General features: G+C 48.2%; 2 protein-coding genes across 2 annotated transcripts; both read right to left on the bottom strand.

Moving 5' to 3' along the window:
* Positions 1-318: 318 nt before the first annotated feature.
* Positions 319-11,251, bottom strand: LOC307224846 (C-type lectin-like; the record flags this gene model as incomplete). The annotated part of the gene is made up of 6 exons (XM_079992019.1): positions 319-557; positions 2,208-2,319; positions 2,978-3,118; positions 5,707-5,804; positions 7,639-7,705; positions 11,162-11,251. 6 exons carry the CDS (start codon positions 11,249-11,251, stop codon positions 487-489), a joined length of 579 nt encoding a protein of 192 aa, XP_079848145.1. The 3' UTR covers positions 319-486.
* A 1,601-nt stretch (positions 11,252-12,852) lies between these two features.
* LOC307225256 (struthiocalcin-2-like) lies at positions 12,853-20,105 on the bottom strand. Its single transcript, XM_079993169.1, has 5 exons — positions 20,004-20,105; positions 18,538-18,632; positions 16,293-16,442; positions 15,393-15,516; positions 12,853-13,123 (listed from the first exon to the last, which is right to left on the bottom strand). The coding sequence occupies exons 1-5, from the start codon at positions 20,068-20,070 to the stop codon at positions 13,053-13,055; spliced, it is 507 nt and encodes a 168-aa protein (XP_079849295.1). The 5' UTR covers positions 20,071-20,105; the 3' UTR covers positions 12,853-13,052.
* Between the last annotated feature and the right edge of the window lie 5,217 nt (positions 20,106-25,322).

Here is a 25,322-nt window from a genome sequence, read left to right as displayed (position 1 = left end):
AGCATTCCGCCAGGTCGGAGCCATCACTGAGAAGGCCCTGGCCCTGGTGGAGGATAGTCTGACTTCCTTAGGGACCTCTAAACTATAATTATTCATGGACCTTAAGGTCCTCTGCGGGGCAGACCAGGAGGGACGGTCCCGTAAATACGAGGGCCCTAAGCCACAAGTGGCAAAGACCATGTTGGAACGGGGTGATGCTCATTTGGAATCAAAGAATTTAGGACTCTCTTTTTGGAATCAAAGAATTTAAGAAATCTCTGGGACTAAAGTCAGCTGAAATATTTTTATTTTATTTTTTTACTTAGCAAGGATTCTCAAAAGTTACAGAGTAAAGAGGTTAGGTAGCACAACCGCAACATCTTTACCACTGCAAGGCTCTGGGGAGCAGAGGGGAAGGGGGCTGCCTTGCGAGGGGCTGGTTGGTCGGGGTCCCTCTCGGCTGTTTTCTTGGCTTCATTCGTTGAGCGCCCAGGCGAACGGCTGCCATCATTCCAGGGGCAAGCTGCACATATACCTCAGCCTCAGTGAACAGGGGGCAGCTTTCCATTTTGTGAACTCTGAAAGACAACGGCAGAGGAAGGAACATGTGATTGGGGCCGGTGCTACCATTAGGCAGAATAAGATGGTTTGCCCTAATTGTTTCCCAAGGTTTGCTCAAGCAGTGCATCCAACTAAGTCAAGTTGTTCCTGTGCACAACACAAAACTACATTCAGATTGCCAAGGAGAAATTAAAAGGAAAGCATTCCACTTTCTAGACAGCTAATTAGGCTGTTGAAGGGACCAACTATATAAAGTAAGGAGTTATAAAGTGAGGCGGGGGTCTCAGATCCCTTCAGAAGGTAAAGGGACCCCTGACCATTAGGTCCAGCCATGGCCGACTCTGGGGTTGCGGCGCTCATCTCGCTTTACTGGCCGAGGGAGCCGGTGTTTGTCCGCAGACAGCTTCCGGGTCACGTGGCCAGCAGGACTAAGCCGCTTCTGGCGAACCAGAGCAGTGCACGGAAACACCGTTTACCTTCCCGCCAGAGCGGTACCTATTTATCTACTTGCACTTTTGGGTGTGCTTTTGAACTGCTAGGTTGGCAGGAGCAGGGACCGAGCAACGGGAGCTCACCCCATTGCGGGGATTCGAACCGCCGATCTTCTGATCGGTAAGTCCTAGGCTCTGTGGTTTAACCCACAGCGCCACCCGCATCCCTCTTGGGGCCGCTCCTACCATTAGGCAGAATGAGAAATTTAAAGACTATTTAGTTAAATATGTTAAGTTAAATTAATTGGAAAAGCTTGCAAATACCAGATAGGCTTAGGATTTAGATATGTAATGTGATGAATTAATAGGTTTCATGATGAATTGGAAAAGAAAGAAAGATGTTAAGTGTTTAAGTAATTTTTTAAAGAATTTAGGTTTTGGAAAACCGTTAAAATGTTATACACTAAAATTCAACCAGGGGGATACGAGGAAGTCACTTAACAATGATACAAAGTTTGGTTTAAATACGGCTGAGATTTATGTTTGTTTGTTTGTTTGTTTATATGTTTGTTTGTTTTATTTTTTTTGGAAAAACAATTGAAAAAATTGAAAAAAATAGTTGAAAATGACATCATCTCTCCTTGGTCTCTCGCTTCCCAATGCAGAGAAATCATCAATTGGGCTTTTGTATCTAAGTCCAGACTAGTGAAGTTTCCTTTCCAGCCATCCTTGTTGTTGTTTAGTCGTTTAGTCGTTTAGTCGTGTCCAACTCTTCGTGACCCCCTGGACCAGAGCACGCCAGACACTCCTGTCTTTCACTGCCTCCTGCAGTTTGGTCAAACTCATGCTGGTAGCCTCAAGAACACTGTCCCACCATCTCGTCCTCTGCCGTCCCCTTCTCCTTGTGCCCTTCATCTTTCCCAACATCAGGGTCTTTTCCAGGGAGTCTTCTCTTCTCATGAGGTGGCCAAAGTCTTGGAGCCTCAGCTTCAGGATCTGTCCTTCCAGTGAGCACTCAGGGCTGATTTCCTTCAGAATGAAGAGGTTTGATCTTCTTGCAGTCCATGGGACTCTCAAGAGTCTCCTCCAGCACCAAAATTCAAAAGCACCCATTCTTCGGCGATCAGCCTTCTTTATGGTCCAGCTCTCACTTCCGTACATCACTACTGGGAAAGCCATGGCTTTAACTAAGACTTCCTCATTTGCAAAGGCTCTTGAGCCCGATTGCCCTCTTACCTTTGTCATATGTCAGCATGGCACATAATTCGGTCCACGAAGGTTGTGGGGCGGAACCAATCCAAGGTGAGAAAAAGACTGTGGAGGAATCTGCCCATCTCCACTTTCCACTCTGCAAAGAGAGCAAAAAAACGGACAGCTTATTTCTCGGAGAAGGTAAGGCTGGAGTGCTTGTTGCAGCTGGCACTCTGCACATGCCCTGGAAAAACTGGAAACTTTCAGTTTCCCTGGAAAGGTGTCATACAGTTTTTGGAAGCTGATGTGGAATTTCTGCAAAACTCGTTATTAGCCGGGACAGCGCCATGTATGCAAGAGGGCAGCCTGGCCACAAAAAAACATGGCGAAGCAATGAGGTGGCAGAAAATAATAATAATAATAATAATAATAATAATAATAATAATAATAATAATAATAATAATATTATTTTACTATTTATACCCTGCCCATCTGGCTGGTGGCACCCAACAAAACATTAAAAACATGACAGAAGATCAAATATTAAAAACTTCCCTAAACAGAGCTGCCTTCAGATGTCTTCTAAAAGTCAGATAGTGGTTTATTTCCTTGACATCTGATGGGAGGGCGTTCCACAGGGCGGTTGCCACCACAGAGAAGGCCCTCCGCCTGGTTCCCTGCAACCTCACTTCTCGCAGGGAGGGAACCGCCAGAAGGCCCTCGGAGCTGGACCTCAGCACCCCCCTGCTCCCACATACACGGACCCACACCTTCTGCGCCGAGTCGTGGTGCCAGGGGGAGGTTCAGACACTCACCCGGAATGGGTCGTGGAGTCCGATCCAGATTCCTTCGGAACCGGGATGCTTGTCCAGGATGTAGCGGCTGATCAGAGCCGCCTCCGCCTCGGTGAGGATGGAGGAGAGATGGGTGTTGGGGCCATATTTCTGGCAGTTGTTCTGTGTAGGCGCAAGAGAAATGGGTTGAAGTTAAGACGTGCTACTGGGAAAATCCATCCATCCATCCATCCATCCATCCATCCATCCATCTATCCATCAATCAATCAATCAATCAATCAATCAATCAATCAATCAATCAATAAATCAAGGCCTGCATGGAGTCCACATCCATTGAACTATAAGGGTGGCCAACTCCCAAGAGTTGGGTTGAAGTTAAGACGTGCTACTTGGAAAATCAATCAATCAATCAATCAATCAATCAATCAATCAATCAATCAAGGCCTCTACATGGAGTCCACCTCCATTGAACTATAGGGGTGGCCAACTCCCAAGAGACTGTGATCTACTCACAGAGTTAAAAACTGGCAGTGACCATTTTGGGGGATTCAGGTCAAAGTTCTTGAGCTTTTTAGGGGAGCCAGTGATTTACCAGTGATCTACCACAGACTTCCAGTAATCTACCGGTACATCACGATCTACCTGCTGGACATGCCTGAACTATGCCCATTCCCTGTGCATTCAAAAATTAAGGTGAGGACAGGGAAATCTGAAGGATATCTTGAAAGTCCTCGAAGCATTGCACATTGGGGGTGGGCAGGAAGATGCTGTGAGCATATAACACCCGTGATTAGAACTCAGTACTGGTTGCCTGTTTGCTACCAGGCCAGGTTCAAGTAGTTCCTATTTAGTGTATGATTCCCCTAACAACTTGGGAGTAGTGCACCCATGAAATCGCCCGACTCCATTTGCACCCGCTTCGACCCCTTCAGTCTGCAGAACTGGCTCCGTTACAGCTGCTGCTTAATTCCACATTTGTGAGAAACCAGGCCCCATCCTTTGGAACTCCTGTCCTCTTGACAGGCGCCTTCGCTGCATACTTTCTGGCGCCTGTGAAAAACATTCTTCTGTCAGCCAGCCTGCCCAGAAATGCAGAATGCCAGTGCAATTTTTGATCTGGCTTTTAGCATAAAAGGTAAAGAGACCCCTGGCCATTAGGTCCGGTCGTGACCGACTCTGGGGTTGCGGCGCTCATCTCGCTTTACTGGCCGAGGGAGCCGGCGTACAGCTTCCGGGTCATGTGGCCAGCAGGACTAAGCCGCTTCTGGCGAACCAGAGCAGCGCACGGAAACGCTGTTTACCTTCCTGCCAGAGCGGTACCTGTTTATCTACTTGCATTTTGACGTGCTTTTGAACTACTAGGTTGACAGGAGCTGGGACCGAGCAATGGGAGCTCACCCCGTCGCGGGGATTCGAACCACCGACCTTCTGATCAGCAATTCCTAGGCTTTGTGGTTTAACCCACAGCGCCACCCGCGTCCCAGCTTTTAGCATAACATTGACCTTAATTATTGTTCTTTTGGATGTTTCAGATGGTTCTTTTTCACTGTCCTGATATATATTTTGCTGTAGGAGGCTTAGTTTGGTCAGAATCAAGTATATACTATAGGAGTCAACTCCTAGGGGCCAAAGGGTCTTTGCCTCCGCTCCCAATAAAATATTTGAGAGGGCTGCCCCCCCCCAAGTTGGCAAACATTGCCGTTCAAATGGTGTCTGTGCAGCACGATTGAATATGAAGAGCAAAACTTACTTATCCCCCCTCCAATATTTTATTCACGTTGGTACCCCTGGAGTATACACTTCCAGAATTGATGCTATATCCAGGGGACAGCAAACTTTTTCAGCAGGGGGCTTGTTCACTGTCCCTCAGACCTTGTGGGGGGCTGGACTATATTTTGGAGGGGGGGAAATGAACAAATTCCTATGCCCCACAAATAACCCAGAGGTGCATTTTAAATAAAAGCACACATTCTACTCATGTAAAGACACGCTGATTCCTGGACCGTCCGAGGGCTGGATTTAGAAGGCAATTGGGCTGGATTCGGCCCTCGGGCCTTAGTTTGCCTACCCATGCTATATACATTACTTCTGGTAAATGGGCCACTATAGCTACTAGAGGGCTGTGAAAATTCCTGTCCCAGTCTTTTTAGACTCTTCTACCCATGTGCTATCTAAAACTCAAAGGGAGCATGGATTGCCAGAGGTGAAATGTATTTGGTGTTATTTTCATCTCTCCTAGGTAAAGGTAAAGGGACCCCTGACCATTAGGTCCAGTCATGATTGACTCTGGGGTTGCAGCGCTCATCTCGCTTTATTGGCCGAGGGAGCCGGCGTACAACTTCCGGGTCATGTGGCCAGCATGACTAAGCCACTTCTGGCGAACCAGAGCAGCACATGGAAACACCATTTACCTTCCCGCTGGAGCAGTACCTATTTATCTACCTGCAGTTGCTTTCGAATTGCTAGGTTGGCAGGAGCAGGGACCGAGCAACGGGAGCTCACCCCGTCGCGGGGATTCGAACCGCCGACCTTCTGATCGGCAAGCCCAAGAGGCTCAGTGGTTTAACCCACAGCGCCCCCCACATCACATTCAGCTCTCCTTCCCCACTATAATTATTTTAATTGTGCAATGCGGCTTATTATGTTTTATGGTTTCTTTGCATCGGCTTCAGCAGCACAAGTAAAATAATATTTGCATTCATTTTGGCAAGAATCAGTTCCCCTCAAGGCACCGTAGGAACGCTCCTTACTTCTGCATCTTCCCACGAGGCTCGTGCATCGAAGACTCCATAGCAGATTTTCTGAATGTACAGCCAGTTTTCCGGGCAGCTCAAGTTTTCTGATGCGCCTGTTCGAAGGACAGGGAATATAGGGTCGCCACATTTCGAAAAGAGGACGCTATGACGGCCGTTCAAAGCAAATAAATGCAACTTGTTTCAAATGTTACCCCTGGAAAAGAGGACGTGTCCTAGAAAAAGAGGACACATGGAAACCCTGGCTGGGAATGCATGGGCAGGGCCTAGGACCCTCGTACCTATGGAACCACCTCTCCTGGCATACCCCGCAGAGGACCTTAAGGTCCACAAATGACAAAATTTGGAGGTCCCAAGTCACAAGGTGGTTAGATTGGTCTCAACTAGGGCCAGGGCCTTTTCAGTACTGGCCCCGACTTGGTGGAACGCTCTGTCCCAAGAGACCAGGGCCCTGCGGGACTTGACATCTTTCCGCAGGGCCTGCAAGACAGAGCTGTTCCGCCTGGCCTTTGGTTTGGACTCAGTCTGACCCTTACGTTTCCCTCCCCTTATAGTTTTGATCTATGTGCTACTCTTAAAATGAGGCTGCATTTTAACCCGTATTTTAAATTCCCCCCTTCCCCTCCCCTATTATACTTTTATTGTGATTTTATTGGTGTTAGCCACCCTGAGTCCAGCTCTGGCCCGGGAGGGCGGGGTATAAATAAAATATTATTATTATTATTATTATTATTATTATTATTATTATTATTACTGCCTCAATGGAGCACCACCAAATTCTATAATACAACGAGGGACAGGACGGCACATGTCTCCTCCTTGATAGAGCTGGGCTGTCCCTTTGTAATGGTCAGAGGATTGGATTAGGATCTGGGAGACGACAGGTTTGAATCCCTGACCGGCCATGAAGCTCACTGGGTGAGACTTTGGCAGAGTCTCCCCCTCTCTGTCTCCCCCCCCCCTCAGCCTAGCCTACCTCCTTAAATGGGGGGGTGGGGGTGGGGCGGAGAATGGGGCATCCAGTTGTACCTTGGTTCTCGAACAGAATCTGTTCCGGAAGTCCGTTTGACTTCCAAAAACGTTCAAAAACCTGCGCTCAATTGGAAGCCGTGTCAGAATTTTGGGTTCCAAAGAGCGTTCGCAAACCGAACGCTCACTTCCGGGTTTGCGGCGTTTGGGAGCCAAATAATTTTTATTTATACCGCGCCCTCCCCAGCCAAGGCCGGGCTCAGGGCGGCTTACAAGCAATAATAAAAACAAGTTGAATGATTACAACTTAAAAACAAAATTAAAATGCAACATTAAAATATTGAAACATTAAAATATTAAAATGTAGCCTCATCACAGGAGGAGAAAGGAAAAAGAAAAAAGAAAGAGGGGGAGGGAATCAAATTGGCTCCAAGCCAAAGGCCAGGCGGAACGACTCTGTCTTACAGGCTCTGCGGAAAGAAATCAGATCCTGCAGGGCCCTGGTCTCATGAGGCAGAGCGTTCCACCAGGCCGGGGCCAGTGTTGAGAAGGCCCTGGCTCTGGTCGAAGCCAATCTAACTTCCTTAGGGCCTGGGACCACTAGGGTGTTGCTATTTATGGACCTTGAGGCTCTCCGTGGGGCAGACCGGGAGAGGCGGTCCCGTAGGTATGAGGGTCCTAGGCCGTGAGTACCAAGGTGTTCGACAACCAAGGTATGACTGTAAATGCAATCAATCAATCAATCAATCAATCAGTCAATCAATCAAGATTGGAGCTAAGGCACAACTTTGCTAGAAGCCTGAGGCTGGGCTTCTCCTATAGCCTGAAGCTTCTACTCTCTCCCCCCTTGCATTTCAGGGGGTTGGACCAGATGACCCCTGGGAATGACCTCCCAACTCTCCTATGATTCTATGACTGCTTAGGTTCAGTCGCCAGGGCTGGATCCCAAGGAGGACTCACCTTGCAAGATGGAGCTGGTGATCAGGAGCCCCAGGAGGAAGAGATGGAGTCTGGAGGCTGGACCCATCTGGGAGAAAGAGAGAAAACAGGGAAGGGCAGGAACAGCATGGGCGAGGTGATTTTGCTGAAGGTCCCTCGAAAACAACTTGCAATATGCGCCCAAATGTCAAATCCAGAAACATTTGCTTTCCCTTCTCCAACTGAGTTCATCCATCGCCCCCTTTTCAACTGCTGTGGCACCGACAGCGACTGAGCGCCTCTTAAGTCATGGGCAGAATGAAACCACGATACTCACTTCTTTGAAACGATGGCAACTTCCCTTCCTTAGAGAACTCAGTCTTTCTTGCAGGGGTTCGAGGTGAAGGTGGGTGCTGTTTCTTTGCTCTGGTGCAAATGCTGGAAGTGACCTCTGTGTTTCAACGCTACATCAAACTCGGATAATGTGCATTTTCATGCTCTCATGGTTGAGCAGTGATCTAGGTACCAGGAAGGACAGAGAAATGGGACTTGGCAGCTGGAATCGATCAATGGCTTTATGTTTTCAAGACAGCAAGTTATTTCAGTCCCCTGCAGCTAGGGGAGGGGAGACTCAACTCAGTTGGTGGTGGGCTGGTGTGGAGCAATCACTGATCCTGAACGGGGTAACTGTGCCCCTGAAGGACCAGTTGCGCAGCCTGGGAGTCATTTTGGACTCACCACTGTCCATGGAGACACAGGTCAATTCTGTGTCCAGGGCAGCTGTTTATCAGCTCCATCTGGTATGCAGGATGAGACCCTATCTGCCCGCAGACTGTCTCGCCAGAGTGGTGCATGCTCTGGTTATCTCCCGCTTGGACTACTGTAATGCGCTCTATGTGGGGCTACCTTTGAAGGTGACTTGGAAACTGCAATTAATCCAGAATGCAGCAACCAGGCTGGTGACTGGGAGTGGCCGCCGAGACCGTATAACACAGGTCTTGAAGGACCTACATCAGCTCCCAGTATATTTCCGAGCACAATTCAAAGTGTTGGTGCTGACCTTTAAAGCCCTAAATGGCCTCGGCCCAGTAGACCTGAGGGAGCGTCTCCACTCCCATTGTTCTGCCCGGACACTGAGGTCCAGCTCTGAGTGCCTTCTGGCGGTTCCCTCCCTGCAAGAAGCGAATCTACAGGGAAGCAGGCAGAGGGCCTTCTCGGTGGTGGCGCCCTCCCTGTGGAACGCCCTTCCAAGCAACTCTGATCCTTACAGAGAGATGCCAGTCTGTGTTCACAGCATGATACTGTCATAAAAAGACTATAAATCTACCAGATGCTGCTCATTAATTTTTATCCATGAGCTACCAGGAGGGAGAGGGCGGTCTCCCATACTTGACAGGTAGGCAGAGTGGGCTGAATCCACTTCTCAATGCAAACCAACCTACTTTCCATTTCCTGAATGGATACCAGGGTCGTCTTAAGCATAGGCACCCGGGGGTGCAGGGCACCCGGGCGCTGGGCTCTCAGGAGACCAGGCCAAGAGTCCAGGGCCCGAGAGTTGGAGTCCAGGAAAGAGCCCGCCTGCCATTTTTTATCTCATATTTTGGAAATGTACATCCAGTTTTCCCCCTCCTTTAAATTTTGTTTGGGGGCCCCCAAGCTATAGCTTGTTTAGCTTATACAGTGGTGCCCCACAAGACGAATGCCTCGCAAGATGAAAAACTCACTAGACGAAAGAGTTTTCCGTCTTTTGAGGTGCTTTGCAAGACGAATTTCCCTATGGGCTTGCTTCGCAAGACGAAACGTTTTGCGAGTTCTTGCGAGTTTTTTCCCTTCCCCCCCTTTTTCTAAGCCGCTAAGCCGCTAAGCCGCTAATAGCCGCTAAGCCACTAATAGCCGCTAAGCCGCTAAGCCGCTAACAGCCGTGCTTCGCAAGATGAAGAGACTTGCGGAATGGATTAATTTCGTCTTGCGAGGCACCACTGTACGTAAATCCGGCACTGGCTGGACTCCTTCATTGGTGGTTTTGAAACAGATGGTCACCTCTGTTTCCTTCCTTGCAGGGGGTTGAACTGGATGACCTCTGCAGGTCCCTTTCAACTCTACAGCTCCATGATTCTATGAGTCCGCAAGGAGAGCTTCTGTGCAGAGCAGATAAAGGGCTGCTCAAGGGAAAGCAAATGCCCATGGAGGTCGAAAATGTATAGAACCAGCTCCAACATCTGCTGGAAATGCAAAGAGGCTGAGTGTGCCAGATGTCATATGTGGTGGAATTGCAAAAAGATAAAGGGATTTTGGGAAATCATTTACGATGAATTAAAAAAAAAAAGTTTAAATTTAGCTTTTGTCAAAATACCTGAAGCCTTTCTCTTAGGTATACAGTGGTAAAAGGTAAAGGTAAAGGTACCCCTGCCCGTACGGGCCAGTCGTGTCCGACTCTAGGGTTGTGCGCCCATCTCACTTAAGAGGCCAGGGGCCAGCGCTGTCCGGAGACACTTCTGGGTCATGTGGCCAGCGTGACAAAGCTGCTCTGGCGAGCAAGCACCAGCGCAGCACACGGAACGCTGTTTACCTTCCCACTATAAAGTGGTACCTATTTATCTACTTGCACTTAGGGGTGCTTTTGAACTGCTAGGTGGGCGGGAGCTGGGACCGAAGGATGGGAGCTCACCCCACCGCGGGGATTCGAACCACCGACCATGCGATCGGCAAATCCTAGGCACTGAGGTTTTACCCACAGCGCCACCCGCGTCCCTATACAGTGTACAGTGGTACCTCAGATTAAATACTTAATTCATTCTGGAGGTCCCTTCTTAACCTGAAACTATTCTTAACCTGGGCAACCACTTTAGCTAATGGGGCCTCCTGCTGCTGCCATGCTGCCAGAGCACGATTTCTGTTCTCATCCTGAAGCAAAGTTCTTAACCAGAGGTACTATTTCTGGGTTAGCGGAGTGTGTAACCTGAAGCGTATGTAACCCGAGGTACCACTGTAATGAGTATACTGAGAGATCTGAGAAGGGTTTTCATGTATGCAGACACCACTGCGAGAACACCAATAGCCAAAGGGTGGAAGGGAGAGAATATACACATGAAACTGGAATGGCAGGTGACATTATTGGATTATGTGGAATTGGCAAAAATGACACGGAGAATCAGGAATCGATCCGATCAGAGGTTCAAAAGAGAATGGGATACATGCAGATTATATTTAAAATAACATTGTAATCGTATGAAATCTTTGGCAGGCTTGGAATGACTCCTGCAACGTTATACAAATTATGGATATTGTGGATAAACGTAAGGTAGATATCAAATAATATGCAATTGATAAAGAAAACTTGGAACCCGTGATGGGGAGAGTGGAAGTCAATATTGGTGGAATGAATTTTTTTATGTCTAGAAATGTTTTTTTTTTTATCTATGGTATTTGCTTTGTTATGCTGTTGACTGGTGATATTAAAATCAATAATTTATTATTATTATTATTGTTATTTAAAGGAAATGCCCATGGAGGAGATTTCTAAGCAATTTGAGGATGCCTTCCCAGCAGTGTAGCATATGCCCACACTGCCCAGGGTGGGCACGCTCCCATAGGGCACAGGGCACGGAGGGTGCCCTCCCAGGCCCGGGATAACTGCTCGGGTGCACGGAGCCATGCACGTGTTCTGCAGCCGGGGGTGGAGCAAGCCACTGATGGCAGATGTTCAGTGCACCACCCGCCTGCAACTCCCAAGCCTCCCCCAGCTGTCAAAATGAAGGGGGGAGGGGGGAATGCCGCCGGCAAAACAGCGCAGCTCCTCCCTTCCCGTGGGGCAGGCTTGGGAGTCATGGGCGGGTGGCGCGCCGAATTGTTGGGATATTCCGTTCCACCTTAAGTACAGGCATGATTGTTGTGTGTCACGTGCCTGTTTACACTCCAGCACAGCTTGCTGGGAACTTCCATTTTGTGTGTAGCTATTGCTTAAGCTGCTTGCTTGGATAGAAGAAGACATGTTTTTCCTTTTGTCCTGATGTACGCTGAATAAACTGCTTGTAAATATGCTCATCACAGCCTCTCCCTACCACTTCCATTGCGTAGCATTTACTCTACTGAATAGAGCATGCTCCAGCTTCTGAAACTGGGGTCGCTGAAGCTGCTCCAAGGACTGGAGATCGCCCAGCACATTGGCCAATGGGCTTGGGAGTCATGGGCAGGTGTGTTGTGGTTCTGGACAGTTAAGGGTTAACACTCCAGGAAGCATTCTGATTCGCTGGGTGCACTGCCCACATGACCCGGACATTTTCCTTTGATCTGTTCTCTGTGGGGGCTGAGCTCTCTCTGGGAGCACTCTGTCTGAGAATGTGAGCAAGGTAGTGTCGTTTTGTTAGAGACAGAAAGCTGTGAACATGCAGCTAGATTCTGTAGGTCTTTCTTTTCTGTTTTTGTAAGCTTCTAAATGTATGGAAGTATGATGTATGGAAGTGAGAGCTGGAACATAAAGAAGGCTGATTGCCGAAGAATTGATGCTTTTGAATTCTGGTGCTGGAGGAGACTCTTGAGAGTCCCATGGACTGCAAGAAGATCAAACCTCTCCATTCTGAAGGAAATCAGCCTTGAGTGCTCACTGGAAGGACAGATCCTGAAGCTGAGGCTCCAAGACTTTGGCCACCTCATGAGAAGAGAAGACTCTCTGGAAAAGACCCTGATGCTGGGAAAGATAGAGAGTACAAGGAGAAGGGAACGACAGAGGATGAGATGGTGGAACAGTGTTCTTGAGGCTACCAGCATGAGTCTGACCAAACTGCAGGAGGCAGTGGAAGACAGGAGTGCCTGGTGTGCTCTGGTTCAGGGGGTCACGAAGAGTCGGACACGACTAAACAACTAAACAACAAGCTTCTAAATAAAGAGTGATAGATTAGAAGCACTGGTGTCAAGCTGAGTTATTAAAGACGCCACGTTGACACAGACAAAGCCATTCTACGCTGCGTGTGCATGCTACGTGTGCTGCGACAACTGAGAAGAGTGGCAGTGTGTGAGTGGCAGCATGTGGGCGCCATTGAAATTTGTTGGAGTGGCAATAAATCAAATTTATTGCAGTGCCGTTGCAGAAGACTCCATGGGTCAAAGGATTTACGACCCACAAACTGTAACAAGGTGGCATGCTGAATGCCACTCCCCTCAGCGAAGACACCCCGGGGCGGTCCGTCCCCACCGCAACCCCCTTCCCCTGTGTCTCCCCAACCCCAGTTTGTCTGAAGGACAGAAAGGGGTCAGCGGTTGAATGACCAAAACATGGTTTATTGGGTTCAGCAGGAGCCAGTTTGCCTCACCACAACCCCCATGATGATAAGGAGAGGGGCCTGGTGTGCTGGAGTTAGGAAGGGGCCATTCATTGCTGGTTTTCTTGTCCAAGGACTCTCCAAATGCTGCTTTTCTGCTGCCAGGGGTCCTTTGCAGACACAGTCAGACAGCTGCTTTCACCTGAATGTCATCTTGCACATGTACCTCATCTTTTCTGAGCATGGTGCAATGTGAAATTTTGCAAAATCTGGAAGATATGAGCAAAGGTACATTTATGCACATGTGGTGGGAGTGTAAAAGAATAAGAGGATTTTGGGATGCCATATATAATGAACTTAAGAAGATTCTTAAATTTTCATTCCCCCCAAAAAACTTTCTGTTAAGGATAATGCCCACTGAAATAAAGTAAAATCTGATACCCCTTTTCATGTACGTAACCACAGCGGCTAGGATTCTAATAGCTAAGAACCGGAAAAGTGACAACATCTCCGCCGAAATGGACTGGCGAGTGAAAATGATTGGATGTTTACAACTCGCAAAGATGACAGGGAGAATAAGAAGAGACTCAATACAAAAAGTTAATAAAGATTGGATAATTTTAAAAAGAATACATTAGAAATTACTGTGATAATGCTAACCTCCTGGCAGACATAGAATGAACCATAAAATATAAAGAAAGTATATAATAAAATCAGTGGGAAGAAATGGAAACTAAAATAATGATAATGAAATGTGTATAGATTAACAAAACGTAAAATAGCACAATGAAAGGAATCGGAAGTTAGTGCCAATGGTGTGTGTGGCGTGTTTATGTTGTAATAAGTGTAGTGTGTATTGGATGTGTTTGTCTAAATTGAATGTTATTACTAATATGTAAACTTAAACCACAGAGCCTAGGACTTGCCGATCAGAAGGTCGGTGGTTCGAATCCCCGCAATGACGGGGTGAGCTCCCGTTGCTCGGTCCCTGCTCCTGCCAACCTAGCAGTTCAAAAGCACGTCAAACTGCAAGTAGATAAATAGGTACCACTTTGGCGGGAAGGTAAATGGTGTTTCCATGCGCTGCTCTGGTTCGCCAGAAGCGGCTTAGTCATGCTGGCCACATGACTCAGAAGCTGTACACCGGCTCCCTCGGCCAATTAAGCGAGATGAGCACCGCAACCCCAGAGTCATCTGCGGCTGGACCTAATGGTCAGGGGTCCCTTTATCTTTACCTAAACTGATCTTAATTGATGTATAATAAAGTTCATTTTTTAAAAAAGAAGAAGATATGAGCAAAGTAAGGCAGACACTGTCTCTACCTACACTGCCCTTGACAGTGAATGCATATTTCGGTTGAGATTCCTGCATTGCAGGGGGTTGGAGTAGATGAAACTTGGGGTCCCTTCCAATTCTACGATTCTACGATTCACCCAGAGGACAATAATAATATGAATTTATTATTTATATCCCGCAAATCTGGCTGCGTTTCCCCAGCCACTCTGGGCGGCTTCCAACAGAACACTAAAATACAATAACCTATTAAACATTAAAAGCTTCCCTAAACAAGGCTGCCTTCAGATGTCTTCTAAAAGTCTGGTAGTTGTTGTTCTCTTTGACATCTGGTGGGAGGGCGTTCCACAGGGTGGGTGCCACCACTGAGAAGGCCCTGTGCCTGGTTCCCTGTAACTTGGCTTCTCACAGCGAATGAACTGCCAGAAGGCCCTCGGAGCTGGACCTCAGTGTCCAGGCAGAACGATGGAGGTGGAGATGCTCCTTCAGGTATACAGGACCGAGGCCATTTAGGGCTTTCAAGGTCAGCACCAACACTTTGAATTGTGCTCGGAAACGTAGAGTAGAAGTTCCCCTCCTTCCATGCACTGATGTGCCCCGAGGAACAGAGCTTTACTGGTGCTTATAGATAGGGACGAGGGAGAAATTCAATCCAGCTCACGTTTAAAAGCGAAACTATCGAATTTTCACTTTCCAACGCTATACGAGAACCAAAACACAGCTATCCTTCGGAAATCACATTCAATCTGAAGCTGGCAATCCGGAAATTTTACAAAAATGCACAAGTTCGCATAAAAGCCAAGGCATTGGTGAAAAGTATAAGTGCATTATATTAGGGGAGGTTGCTTGCAGCGGGGGGGGGGGGGGATATGTGCCTTAGTCAAAACTTGCACCCCGAGATGTGTTTATTGGGGGAAGTGTGCAGTGAAACACTGGCAGATTTTAACGAGGATTTTTTTTAAAAAAGGTCATTGCAAATTGCTGTAGAAATGTGGGGACGGAGGTGAATTTGGGGGAATCTGGACAATGGACTAGATAGTCCCACTTTGGCCTGATTCACACACAGAGCCACGGGGGTCGTAGTTGAGTTCCCCCCTTTGCCAGCAGAAAATGATGAGACTGGCCAGAGTTGGTAACACTTGACTTTTGATTGAGAAAGGAGTGAAGGGGGCTTGTGGGACACCTGCTCCCCACATGTCCCTGGGGTGAGATCCTTGACTCCCGGTTGCCTGAGCACCTCCTCACCTGTTCTGGCAGACAGGTAGACGCAGCCTCCTTTTGTCGGGGTACCAGGTTCAGGCAAAACCTCCTCTTTACTCCAAGGTGAATAGTTCAGTATCGAACGATCTGCCCATTTCCAATATCCCTTCTGCAAAGATGATGACGGATATTATTATTGTTATTATTTAATATGTATGCCAGCATTCCTCCAAGGAGCTGAAGGATGCTTATATAATTCTAATCCCCCTTTAATCCTCACAGCAAGGATCTGGGGGTCTTGGTGGACCACAAGCTTAACATGAGCCCACAGCGTAACGCAGCAGCAAAAAAAGCTAATGCTATTCTAGGCTGCAACCACAGAAGTCTGGTGTCCAGTTCAAGGGAAGTCATAGTCCCACTCTATTCTGCCTTGGTCAGACCACACCTGGAATGCTGTGTCCAGTTCTGGGCACCACAATTTAAGAAGGGTGTTGACAAGCTGGAAGGTGTGCAGAGGAGGGCAGCCAAGATGATCAAGGGCCTGGAAACTAAGCCTGATGAGAAACGGTTGAAGGAGCTGGGTATGTTTAGCCTGGAAAAGAGGCAGAGGGCCTTCTCGGTGGTAGCACCCGCCCCGTGGAACTCCCTCCTGTCAGATGTCAAGGAAATAAACAACTACGGTATTTAGAAGACATCTGAAGGCAGCCCTGTTTAGGGAAGTTTTAAATGTTTTACAGACCACTGTATTTTAATACTTTGTTGGAAGCCGCCCAGAGTGGCTGGGGAAATCTAGCCAGATGGGTGGGGTATAAATAATAAATGATGATGATGATCCCTGGTGCCCCTCTTTGGCTTTCTCGCACCTCCTGCCTTCTCTGACCCACGCCTTCTACCGTGTGGGGCTTTGGCAGAGACGGGTCTGCAGGTCTGGGATTGGACGTTCACCTTGTTGGGGTCGTGCATTCCAATCCAGATACCGGTCGGAAAATCCTCTTTGTCCTCCAGGGTCTGGAGGTGGCTGCTGATCATCGCACCCTGAGTCGAGGAGAGGATGGAGGCCAGGTGTCCTCGCTTGCTGTAAGCCATGCAGTCCTCCTGAATTGGTCCGAGAAAAAGCAGGGCTCATTACTATTGGATTTGTAGCTCACTGTTGCATGCTTGAAGAAGCCACGAATGGCACACGCCACTCTTTTTTTTAAGTAGGTCTGCCATATGTCTCAGATTTCCCAGACATATTCAGGATCCGTCTGCCGGAAATAGCGCCGGAGCAGAATTTCCAAAAATCATTTAAAATGTTGGGGGGAACCAGGGCCTAGGGCAACCCGTGTAGATTTTTGGGGTGATTTTCCTTTAAAAAAAAATTGCCAAAACAAAAGCTCAACAGCTTTTCCAGGCTAAATATACCCAACCTACTTATCTCTTTGGCTTGGGGGGGGGGTTCACATAACTCCATACCCTCCAACATTTCTCCAACGAAAATAAGGATGTCCTAAGGAAAAGGGGACGTGGGTGGCGCTGTGGGTTAAACCACAGAGCCTAGGACTTGCCGATCAGAAGGTCGGCGGTTCAAATCCCCGTGACAGGGTGAGCGCCCGTTGCTCGGTCCCTGCTCCTGCCAACCTAGCAGTTCGAAAGCACACCAGTGCAAGTAGATAAATAGGTACTGCTCCGGCAGGAAGGTAAACGGCATTTCCGTGCACTGCTCTGGTTCGCCAGAAGCGTCTTAGTCATGCTGGCCACATGAGCTGTACGCCGGCTCCCTCGGCCAGTAAAGCGAGATGAGCACCGTAACACCAGATTCGGCCACGACCGGACCTAATGGTCAGGGGTCCCTTTACCTTTTAGGACAGGGGTCAGCAAACTTTTCCAGCAGAGGGCCGCTCCACTGTTGCTCAGACCCTGTGGGGGCCTGGACTATATGTTTTTTTTGGGGGGGGGAATGATGCGAGAGCACCATGAGCCCCAGTGGCTGCTTACCTGCAGCAGGGGCTGGCGGTGGTGGCGGAGGGGCGCTGAGCAGCGCACAAAAGGGCTCCGGAGAGGGGCTGCTTAAAATGGTGGCTGCCTGAGGGCTGCTGCTGCTGCTGGAACCAACAAAGCCCAGCCCGCTTCCTCCTCTAGGCAGGGCGGGGAGAAGCCGGGTGGGGTGGGGTGGGAGGCGCCGCCACCATCATGGGAGAGGGAGGGAGGGAGAGGGAAAGAACACATGCGCTGGCGATCCACGCGGCAATTCCCGGACCGTCCACAGGCCAGATTCAGAAGGCAATTGTTCCTGATCCGGCGCATGGCCCTTAGTTTACCAACCCATGTTCTAGGAGAAAGGGACGGAGCCTCAGTGTTTAATGGGAAGCCGCCAAGTGGATTTCACCTGGTCTCAACCCTGCCCTGCCCTAACTTAACCTGAAACTGTTCTTAACCTGAGGTACCACTTTAGCTAATGGGGCCTCCTGCTGCCGCTGCACGATTTCTGTTCTCATCCTGAAGCAAAGTTCTTAACCCGATGTAATATTTCTGGGTTAGCAGAGTCTGCAACCTGAACCATCTGTAACCCGAGGTACCACTGTAGTTGTTTATTTTCTTGACATCTGATAGGAGGGCATTCCACAGGGTGGGCGCCACCACTGAGAAGGCCCTCTGCCTGGTTCCCTGTAAGTTTGCTTCTCACAGGGAGGGAACTGCCAGGAGGCCCTCGGAGCTGGACCTCAGTGTCTGGGCTGAACGACCGTGGTGCAAAGATCCCTCCGGTGCCCCCCTCCATTTCCCAGAGTTGTCGACCTTTCCCCAAGCCTCTGCCAAAATCGCTCTCCTCCCACGGAGGCTTGGGAAGGAAGCTGCGTGCCTGCCAGCCATATGTTTCGCGGGGAGCTGCTGGCGGGCGTTCAGGGAAAGGGGAGGCCACCGGCAAAGCCACGCAGCTCCCCTACTCGCTGGGGCGCCCTTGAGAGGCCATCGCCCTGGTGCAACGAACCACTAAGCTGTATGGGAAAGACGGCACTGGCTGCGAGGATGAAATAGGGCTGTGGACGCTGCCTTGGAGCAAACTATACACCATGTGGCCATCATAAGGCCGCTGTGTTTCTAACAAAGGCCTTTGCTGGACGCAGCTCCTCCTGCCTGACCCTTTTCTGCTCGCAAGCATCTCTTGAGATGAGTTTCGGTGCCTTCCAAGCAACAACAACATCCCTCTTACATCAGCCTCTTTCCAGGATAATTTAGTGCCGAAGACTCCATAGCAGTAGGCTCCGTGCAGCAGCCAGCCGGTGGGACACTCAACCGCCTCTGTGCCTGTATGTGGGGCACAGAAACATAGTCAGGGATACAATACTGGAACGAGCGGGGTGGAAATAGTTTCCCCGAACTGAAGAATGGCAGACGAAAACAATGGACTATGCAGAATTGGACAAAAGGACAGGAAGGATTCGAAACCTGCGGGACCAGAGATTTACAGAAGACTGGAAGAAGTAGATGAACTATTTGAAAAGCAATTGAGGCCAACAAATTACGGTAGTAGGACCACAAGAAGTTTTGTAAGGAGGAATATATGAAGTGCTGCAAAGCAGATAAAGAACAGAGATATTGGTTATGAGTTTTAAATGCAACAGGGAGAATAAGAAATGTATACTAAGAGATTAGATTGGAAAGTTTTCAGACAGGACTGATGGAAGTCAAAAATATTGAGTAAGATGTAAAAATATGTTTAATTACTGTTGAAAATTGTATGTTTAAATAAACATATATATATATATATATATATATATATATATATATATATATATATTTTCCCTGACCCAAACTGTGCCCACAGAAGGGACACCCCCGGAAGAATGGGGCAGCTTTGTAAACTTTTTCAGTACGCAATAACAGCAGCGAGAACATTGATGGCTCAAAAATGGAAACAAGAAGAAGTACCGACTTTGGAAGAATGGAGAACAAAATTAACAGACTATGCAGAACTGGACAAACTAACTGGAAAAATTAGATTCCAAAGGGACCACAAGTTTTTTGAGGACTGGGGAAAATTTACAGAATATTTGAAAACTGTATGTGAGGAATACACAACGCTAGTGTGTTTTAAAGAAGCTTTGTGAAAATATAAGGAATATTGCAAGAATGTAAATGAGGACAGAAATATTGTATTTAAAGGCAATACTAAAATTTAAGGAATGTGAAGATAGAAATTGAACTACGAATGATTGTCAGAGAAGTTGAGGGAGGTCCAAAAAGTTAAAATATGTGATGTGGAAATCTGTATGACTGGAGTTTTTATGGAAAAAATTTAATAAAATTTATGGGCAGCTTACAGTATGCTGGCAATACCCAGCTCCATGTCTCTATTACACATGAGTCAGGAATGACAGAATCGTGGCCTTGGAAGGGACCCCCACAGGTCATCTAGCACAACCCCGGGCAGTGCAGGGATCTCAGGAGAAGCCGTGCTAGTCCTGGACCAGTAAATGGAACTTGAACCCTGGGGAGACTGATGGTTCCCATGTCTGGATAGCCTTCTCTCAGGGATTATTTAGCTGCGGTTCCTGTATTTCAGGGGGGTTGGGCTAGATGACCGCTGGGGGTTCCCTCTGAGCTCTTCAAATTTGTGATTTGTTTGCTTTGTGTAGCATGGGCTGGATTCTGAGGGCTTTAGAAAGGGGGACTCACCTCGCGGGAAGAAGCCGGTGGCCAGGAGACCCAGGAGGACACAGTTGAAGCAGGAGATCGGAGACATCAGGATCAGGACCTTGGGTGGTGGAGAGAGGAAGGAAGGAACAAGAGGAACAAAAGCTGAGATGAGCGCCTTTTGCAGAACGTCTATCCTTTTTTGTTTTTTGTTTTTTTTAAATAATATTTATTCAAAGTTTGAGAATTACAAAAAGAGAAAAGAAAAATACAAAATACAAAAGAATACAACAACAAAAAAGAAAATACACTCATTTAAAAAGAAAAAAAAGGGAAAAAGAACAGATTATACCTTTACATAACTTCCTTCCTTTACTTATTTCCTTGACCTCCTCACACCTCCCATTTGTGTATTCTAGTTCAAATCGTTATTTCAGCAAATCCTTCCAACCTTATTTTCATTTAAGTAATTTAATTTAATATATTATAGTTTAACGTTCTCTCTTTCATCAATTTCATCAACTCGTTTTTACTTAATCCTTTATATCATTTCTACCAAAACCACATAATTTTCTTTTTCCAACATCTTTCTAACAATCCTTAATTTTACAATATTTTTGTAGATATACTTTAAATTTTTTCCAATCTTCTTCCACCAACTCTTCTCCCTGGTCCCGGATTCTGCCAGTCATCTCAGCCAGTGCAGAACGTCTATCCAAACCAACTTGTCCTTCCAGCAACCTTTGTTTCCCTTTTCCCCATGGGGAGCACCTGTTCTTTCAAAGTGCTACCCCTGAGGGTGCAAAAAGGGTGCAAAGGGGTTTCACTTGCCTGTTGCACGTCTCTCTCCGCCGCAAAATGCCGTCTTTCTTAGGGAAAGTGAAGCCACACAGGTGAACTAGCAAATGTTCCCCGGGTGGCAGACGTCAGGCACAACCGCTGTGGCTCAGCCCCCAGCCAAACTCAGGTAGTTTTTTTTATTTCAGGGCTTGCATGGTTGAGCAGTGCCCCCGGAGCGAGGAAGGAAATGGGCACAGCAAGAACACAGGAAATTGGATTCCTTTGTCCTTGTAGGTTAGACGACCAAACTAAGCGTGCCAAAGCTTAAGAAGTTCTTATAGCTTCTCCGATAACCTTTAGAAATCCAGGACATCTGACGAAGCTGAACGTTGGCAGACGTGGGACAGAGGACAGAAAGTCCTTCTTCACATGACACAGAGTTAACCTGCAGAACTTCCTCCATCAGGAGGCAGGATTGCCCGCAACTTGGATAGCTTTGAAAGAGGATTGGGCCAATTCCCAGAGGAGGAGAGTGTGCTGGGCCCGGGGATAACCTGAGCAACGCGGTGGAGGTCTGGTCCCGAATCCAAGGGTTCCACTTGGAGTCAGTCCGACAGGGTCAAGGCAGGAAACCAGGCTAGGTCAGGCACAGGATCACAGGCAGGTTCTGGCAAACAGCAACATTGCTCCGACAACCTGGGGTGGGGTCCACCAGCCTTTTATCTCTGACGGGGTAACGGCCGGTCCTGATCCCCGGCGACTCACCTCCCTGTCTCGCCCGAAGACGAGCACTCCTCCTGCCAAGTACTCAGATCTCTCCTTCTCTCAGACCTCAGTCTCTGCAGCTCGGGAGACACTGGTGGGTTACTAGACCCAGAGGCCGCCTCAGCCTCCCCTGACCCAACCGGTAGTGGAGCAGCTGTAAGTGATGGCCCAGCTGGAGGTAACGAGGCCATCCCCACATCTGGAGCCAGGGCAGGCTCAGGCCCCTGACTCGGCCCGGATGGTGTTTGTTTCTGGGGGACCTGTGCAGACTGGGACTCTTCAGGATCAGGCCCCAGATTTGGTTCAGCTGCTGCCTGAGGCAAAGGATCCGGTGCAGACTGAGACTCCTCTGCTTCCGAGTCTGAGCCCGAGTCCCAGGCCATCACAGAGAGGGCTCTCGGTGGCTACTAGCCAAGATGCCTCCATAGTCAGAAGTAGCAATGATTCCGAGTATCAGTTTCTGGAAACTGCAAGAGGGGAGAGTTGATCGCTTCTGCCCCAGCCAACTGATGGCAGTAGTTGGCACCAGGTTGTTGGCACCGGGTTGGCGAAGGCTGAGTTAATATGAGCTTGATGGTTTGCTCCACACCACGCAGCAGAGGTGGAGAGCCTCTGTTGTCCCTGGAATACAACTCCCATCAGCCCCGGATTTACGTATAAGCTAAACAAGATATAGCTTAGGGCGCCTCTCTCTGGGGGCCCCCCCAAAAAAAAATCTAAAGGGAAAAAACCCCTGGATGTACACTTCCAAAATATAAGATAAAAAACAAATAAAATAAAACCTACCCACAGCAACCGTGTTTTGTGTTGCGTAGGCTCCTATGATGCAAGTCAGGCATAGGCAACCTTTGGCCCTCCAGGTGTTTTGGCCTACAACTCCCATGATCCCTAGCTAACAGGACCAGTGGTCAGGGATGATGGGAATTGTAGGCCAAAACATCTGGAGGGCCGAAGGTTGCCTATGCCTGATATAAGTCCTGGGCCCTGCCTGCTAGCCTGCTCCCTAAAATATCCCTGCTTTGCTCCTTTCTATATATAGGGTGCCTACATTCTGTATCGACTGGTTGGATGGCCACATGTGCAAATGGCTTTAGATACCTATTACGTCCATAAATTACCATATAGTATATATGTAACACAAAAAAACGACCGTTTGTTGTTGACAAAGGACAGCTGGACATATAAAGGGCCCCATTACTTTCAGTAGCTTAAAGGTAAAGGTAAAGGGACCCCTGACCATTAGGTCCAGTCGTGGCCGACTCTGGGGTTGCAGCACTCATCTCGCTTTATTGACCGAGGGAGCCATCGTACAGCTTCCGGGTCATGTGGCCAGCAGGACTAAGCCGCTTCTGGCGAACCAGAGCAGCACACGGAAACGCCGTTTACCTTCCCGCTGGAGTGGTGCCTATTTATCTACTTGCACTTTGAGGTGCTTTCGAACTGCTAGGTTGGCAGGAGCAGGGACTGAGCAATGGGAGCTCACCCCATTGCAGGGATTCGAACTGCTGACCTTCTGATCTGCAAGTCCTAGGCTCATCAAACCCAAATCTGGCCCTGCTCCAGTCTTGCTACCTGCAGCGACGAGACTCGTTTTGGTGACCCCTGTTTTTGCTTCTATGACGCTAGGAACCTAAATCCGGCCCTGATCATCCCCGACCATTCACTGCGTGAGTTGCCAGGGCTAATGGGAGTTTTCTTTTCTTTTTTTGACTTCTTTTTATTCATTTTCTATAACCAAATCACAAAAAAGAAAAACAAAAATGAACAACACACACCAAAGAAAAAAGAAAACATGGGAGTTTTCAAGTCCAACCCCACTTGGAAGATACTAGCTTCCACCATACTTGCCCTAGATGGCAAAACTCACTGAATGTCCTCTGATGTCAGGCCCCCCTCCTTCTCCTGAACCTTCCCAAGAACAGGAGAACAGTATAGATTTAAAACAGTGGTTTGCAGAAGGGCATAGTTCAGAAGCTGCAGAGGGGAGAACCTGAGAAATATTGGAAGATGAACAGCAGGAAGAAGCAGCAGGAGGGAGACAGCTGACAGACTCAGTGTCTCTAGAAAGCATTCCTGATCCTCCCTCTCCCAGGACCAGGCGTGCATTGAGAGTAGGAGAACAGAAAGCTCAGAGGCAGAAAGCTCAGATTAGCCGACGCAGGGGTGACGTAGAATAGGGATGAGGTAGAGGAGTTGGACTTGGAGCAACACCATCATGGCTTAGAGACTACATTCCTTTGTCTCTCTGTGTGAATACTGAATAAATTATGTGGTAAGGCCTCTTCGTGTTATCTGCTTTTTTGGCTGCCACCGGGGGAGGGAATCTTGACACCACCCCTACCAAAAATATGTTGGAACCTCCATACGACTGAGCTGTAATTGCTACTCCTCCGCGTATCTTCAGAACCCATCCAGGCTCTCCTCTGATGGTGATTAATGACCTAAGCCTTTGAATGAGGCTTCAGGCACGCTCTCCATTGCGCAGAGTACTCAGACAGCAGCAGCAGGAGCCAGAAATATGTGCTACATTGCTACTTTATTTCTAACTACTCAAGACAGAAAAGAATATGTATCTGCTCTCTGTGAGAGACAGAAAACAACAGGACAAAGAAACAGGAAACCAGTATCATCAACATCCGTCTCCCATCTCCTGGGAGACTTCCAACTGTCTGGAATGTCAACAGAGTCTTGTGACTCCAAGAACTGCACAGTGGCATAACAGAAACCTAACAAAATAATTGCAAAACAATCCAGGACAGCAATGCAACTGTGTGCAAGGAGGGGAGATCCCCCCTGCCCAACCAAAGCCCAACTGACTAAATTTTGCAAGAAGGGGAGTCTGGGGAACCGAGGCAGTGAACGGTGATGAGAGATAATTGCACCTTGCAAAGTTCTCCTTGCTTTGGTTTTTAATGGCTTGAGCAAGTTAGTGGCCAGATTGCAAGCTGGTCTGGGGACTTTAGGCCCCCTGGTGCATGGCGTGACTTCCTGATGGCATCAAGTTTCTGAACCATGAGCAGCCGATTGGAGATAGCCATCAATAGACAGCTCCCTTTGCGAAGGTATTCATCGCACAATGCTATCAGTACACGCCGCAGCTGGGGTAATCTTTGTGCTGCAGTTCTGTGAGATCCTCTGCAAGATCTGGGACATTTGAAAAGGGTTCCCAAAGTGGGAAACGTGAAGCGGGAGAGAGCCAGGATGATGTGGGACTTAAGAGTGGGAATCCAAAGATAACTGCACTTCCTTTGTAAACCAGCACATTCTGGAACCATTTTGCAGTTTCTCGTCTGAGTTCTTTAAGAGGCAACTGGACCCTGCAATTAGTTAGCTATAAATTTACCTCCTAGATCCCCTAGCCCCACAAAGGCCGACTTGGCTGCATCCATCAGTGCAACTGGCACAGTTAACCAGTGCCGCATAATCACCCGTTCCACTTGGGCAAGAGCCTTCACCAAACCCCGTTCTGTGCCTGCTAAAAATAGTGTATCTAAAGAAGCATATACCTGAAGGATTCCTGAAGGCCCAGCATACCTGAAGGAGCATCTCCACCCCATCATTCAGCCCAGACACTGAGGTCCAGCTCCGAGGGCCTTCTGGCAGTTCCCTCCCTGTGAGAAGCAAACTTACAGGAACTAGGCAGAGGGCCTTCTCGGTAGTGGCACCTGCCCTGTGGAACGCCCTCCCTTCAGAGGTCAAGGACATAAACAACTACTGACTTTTAGAAGACTGCCCTGCTTAGGGAAGTTTTTAATGACTGATGTTTTAATGTATTTTAAATCTTTTGTTGGAAGCCTCCCAGAGTGGCGGTGGAAA

This window comes from Podarcis cretensis (assembly GCF_951804945.1).
Source record: "Podarcis cretensis genome assembly, chromosome: 10".
Classification (NCBI taxonomy): Eukaryota; Metazoa; Chordata; class Lepidosauria; order Squamata; family Lacertidae; genus Podarcis; species Podarcis cretensis.
This window is presented reverse-complemented; position numbering and strand designations above follow the sequence as displayed.

Excerpts from the sequence above, each read along its gene's own strand:
- LOC307225256 (XM_079993169.1), bottom strand. The coding sequence starts at position 20,070 with ATGTCTCCGATCTCCTGCTTCAACTGTGTCCTCCTGGGTCTCCTGGCC. Across the intron at positions 15,517-16,292 it reads GAATGCACGACCCCAACAAG|AAGGGATATTGGAAATGGGC; the intron begins GTGAACGTCCAA and ends TCATCTTTGCAG. Across the intron at positions 13,124-15,392 it reads CTACCTGTCTGCCAGAACAG|ATTTTGCAAAATTTCACATT; the intron begins GTGAGGAGGTGC and ends CATATCTTCCAG.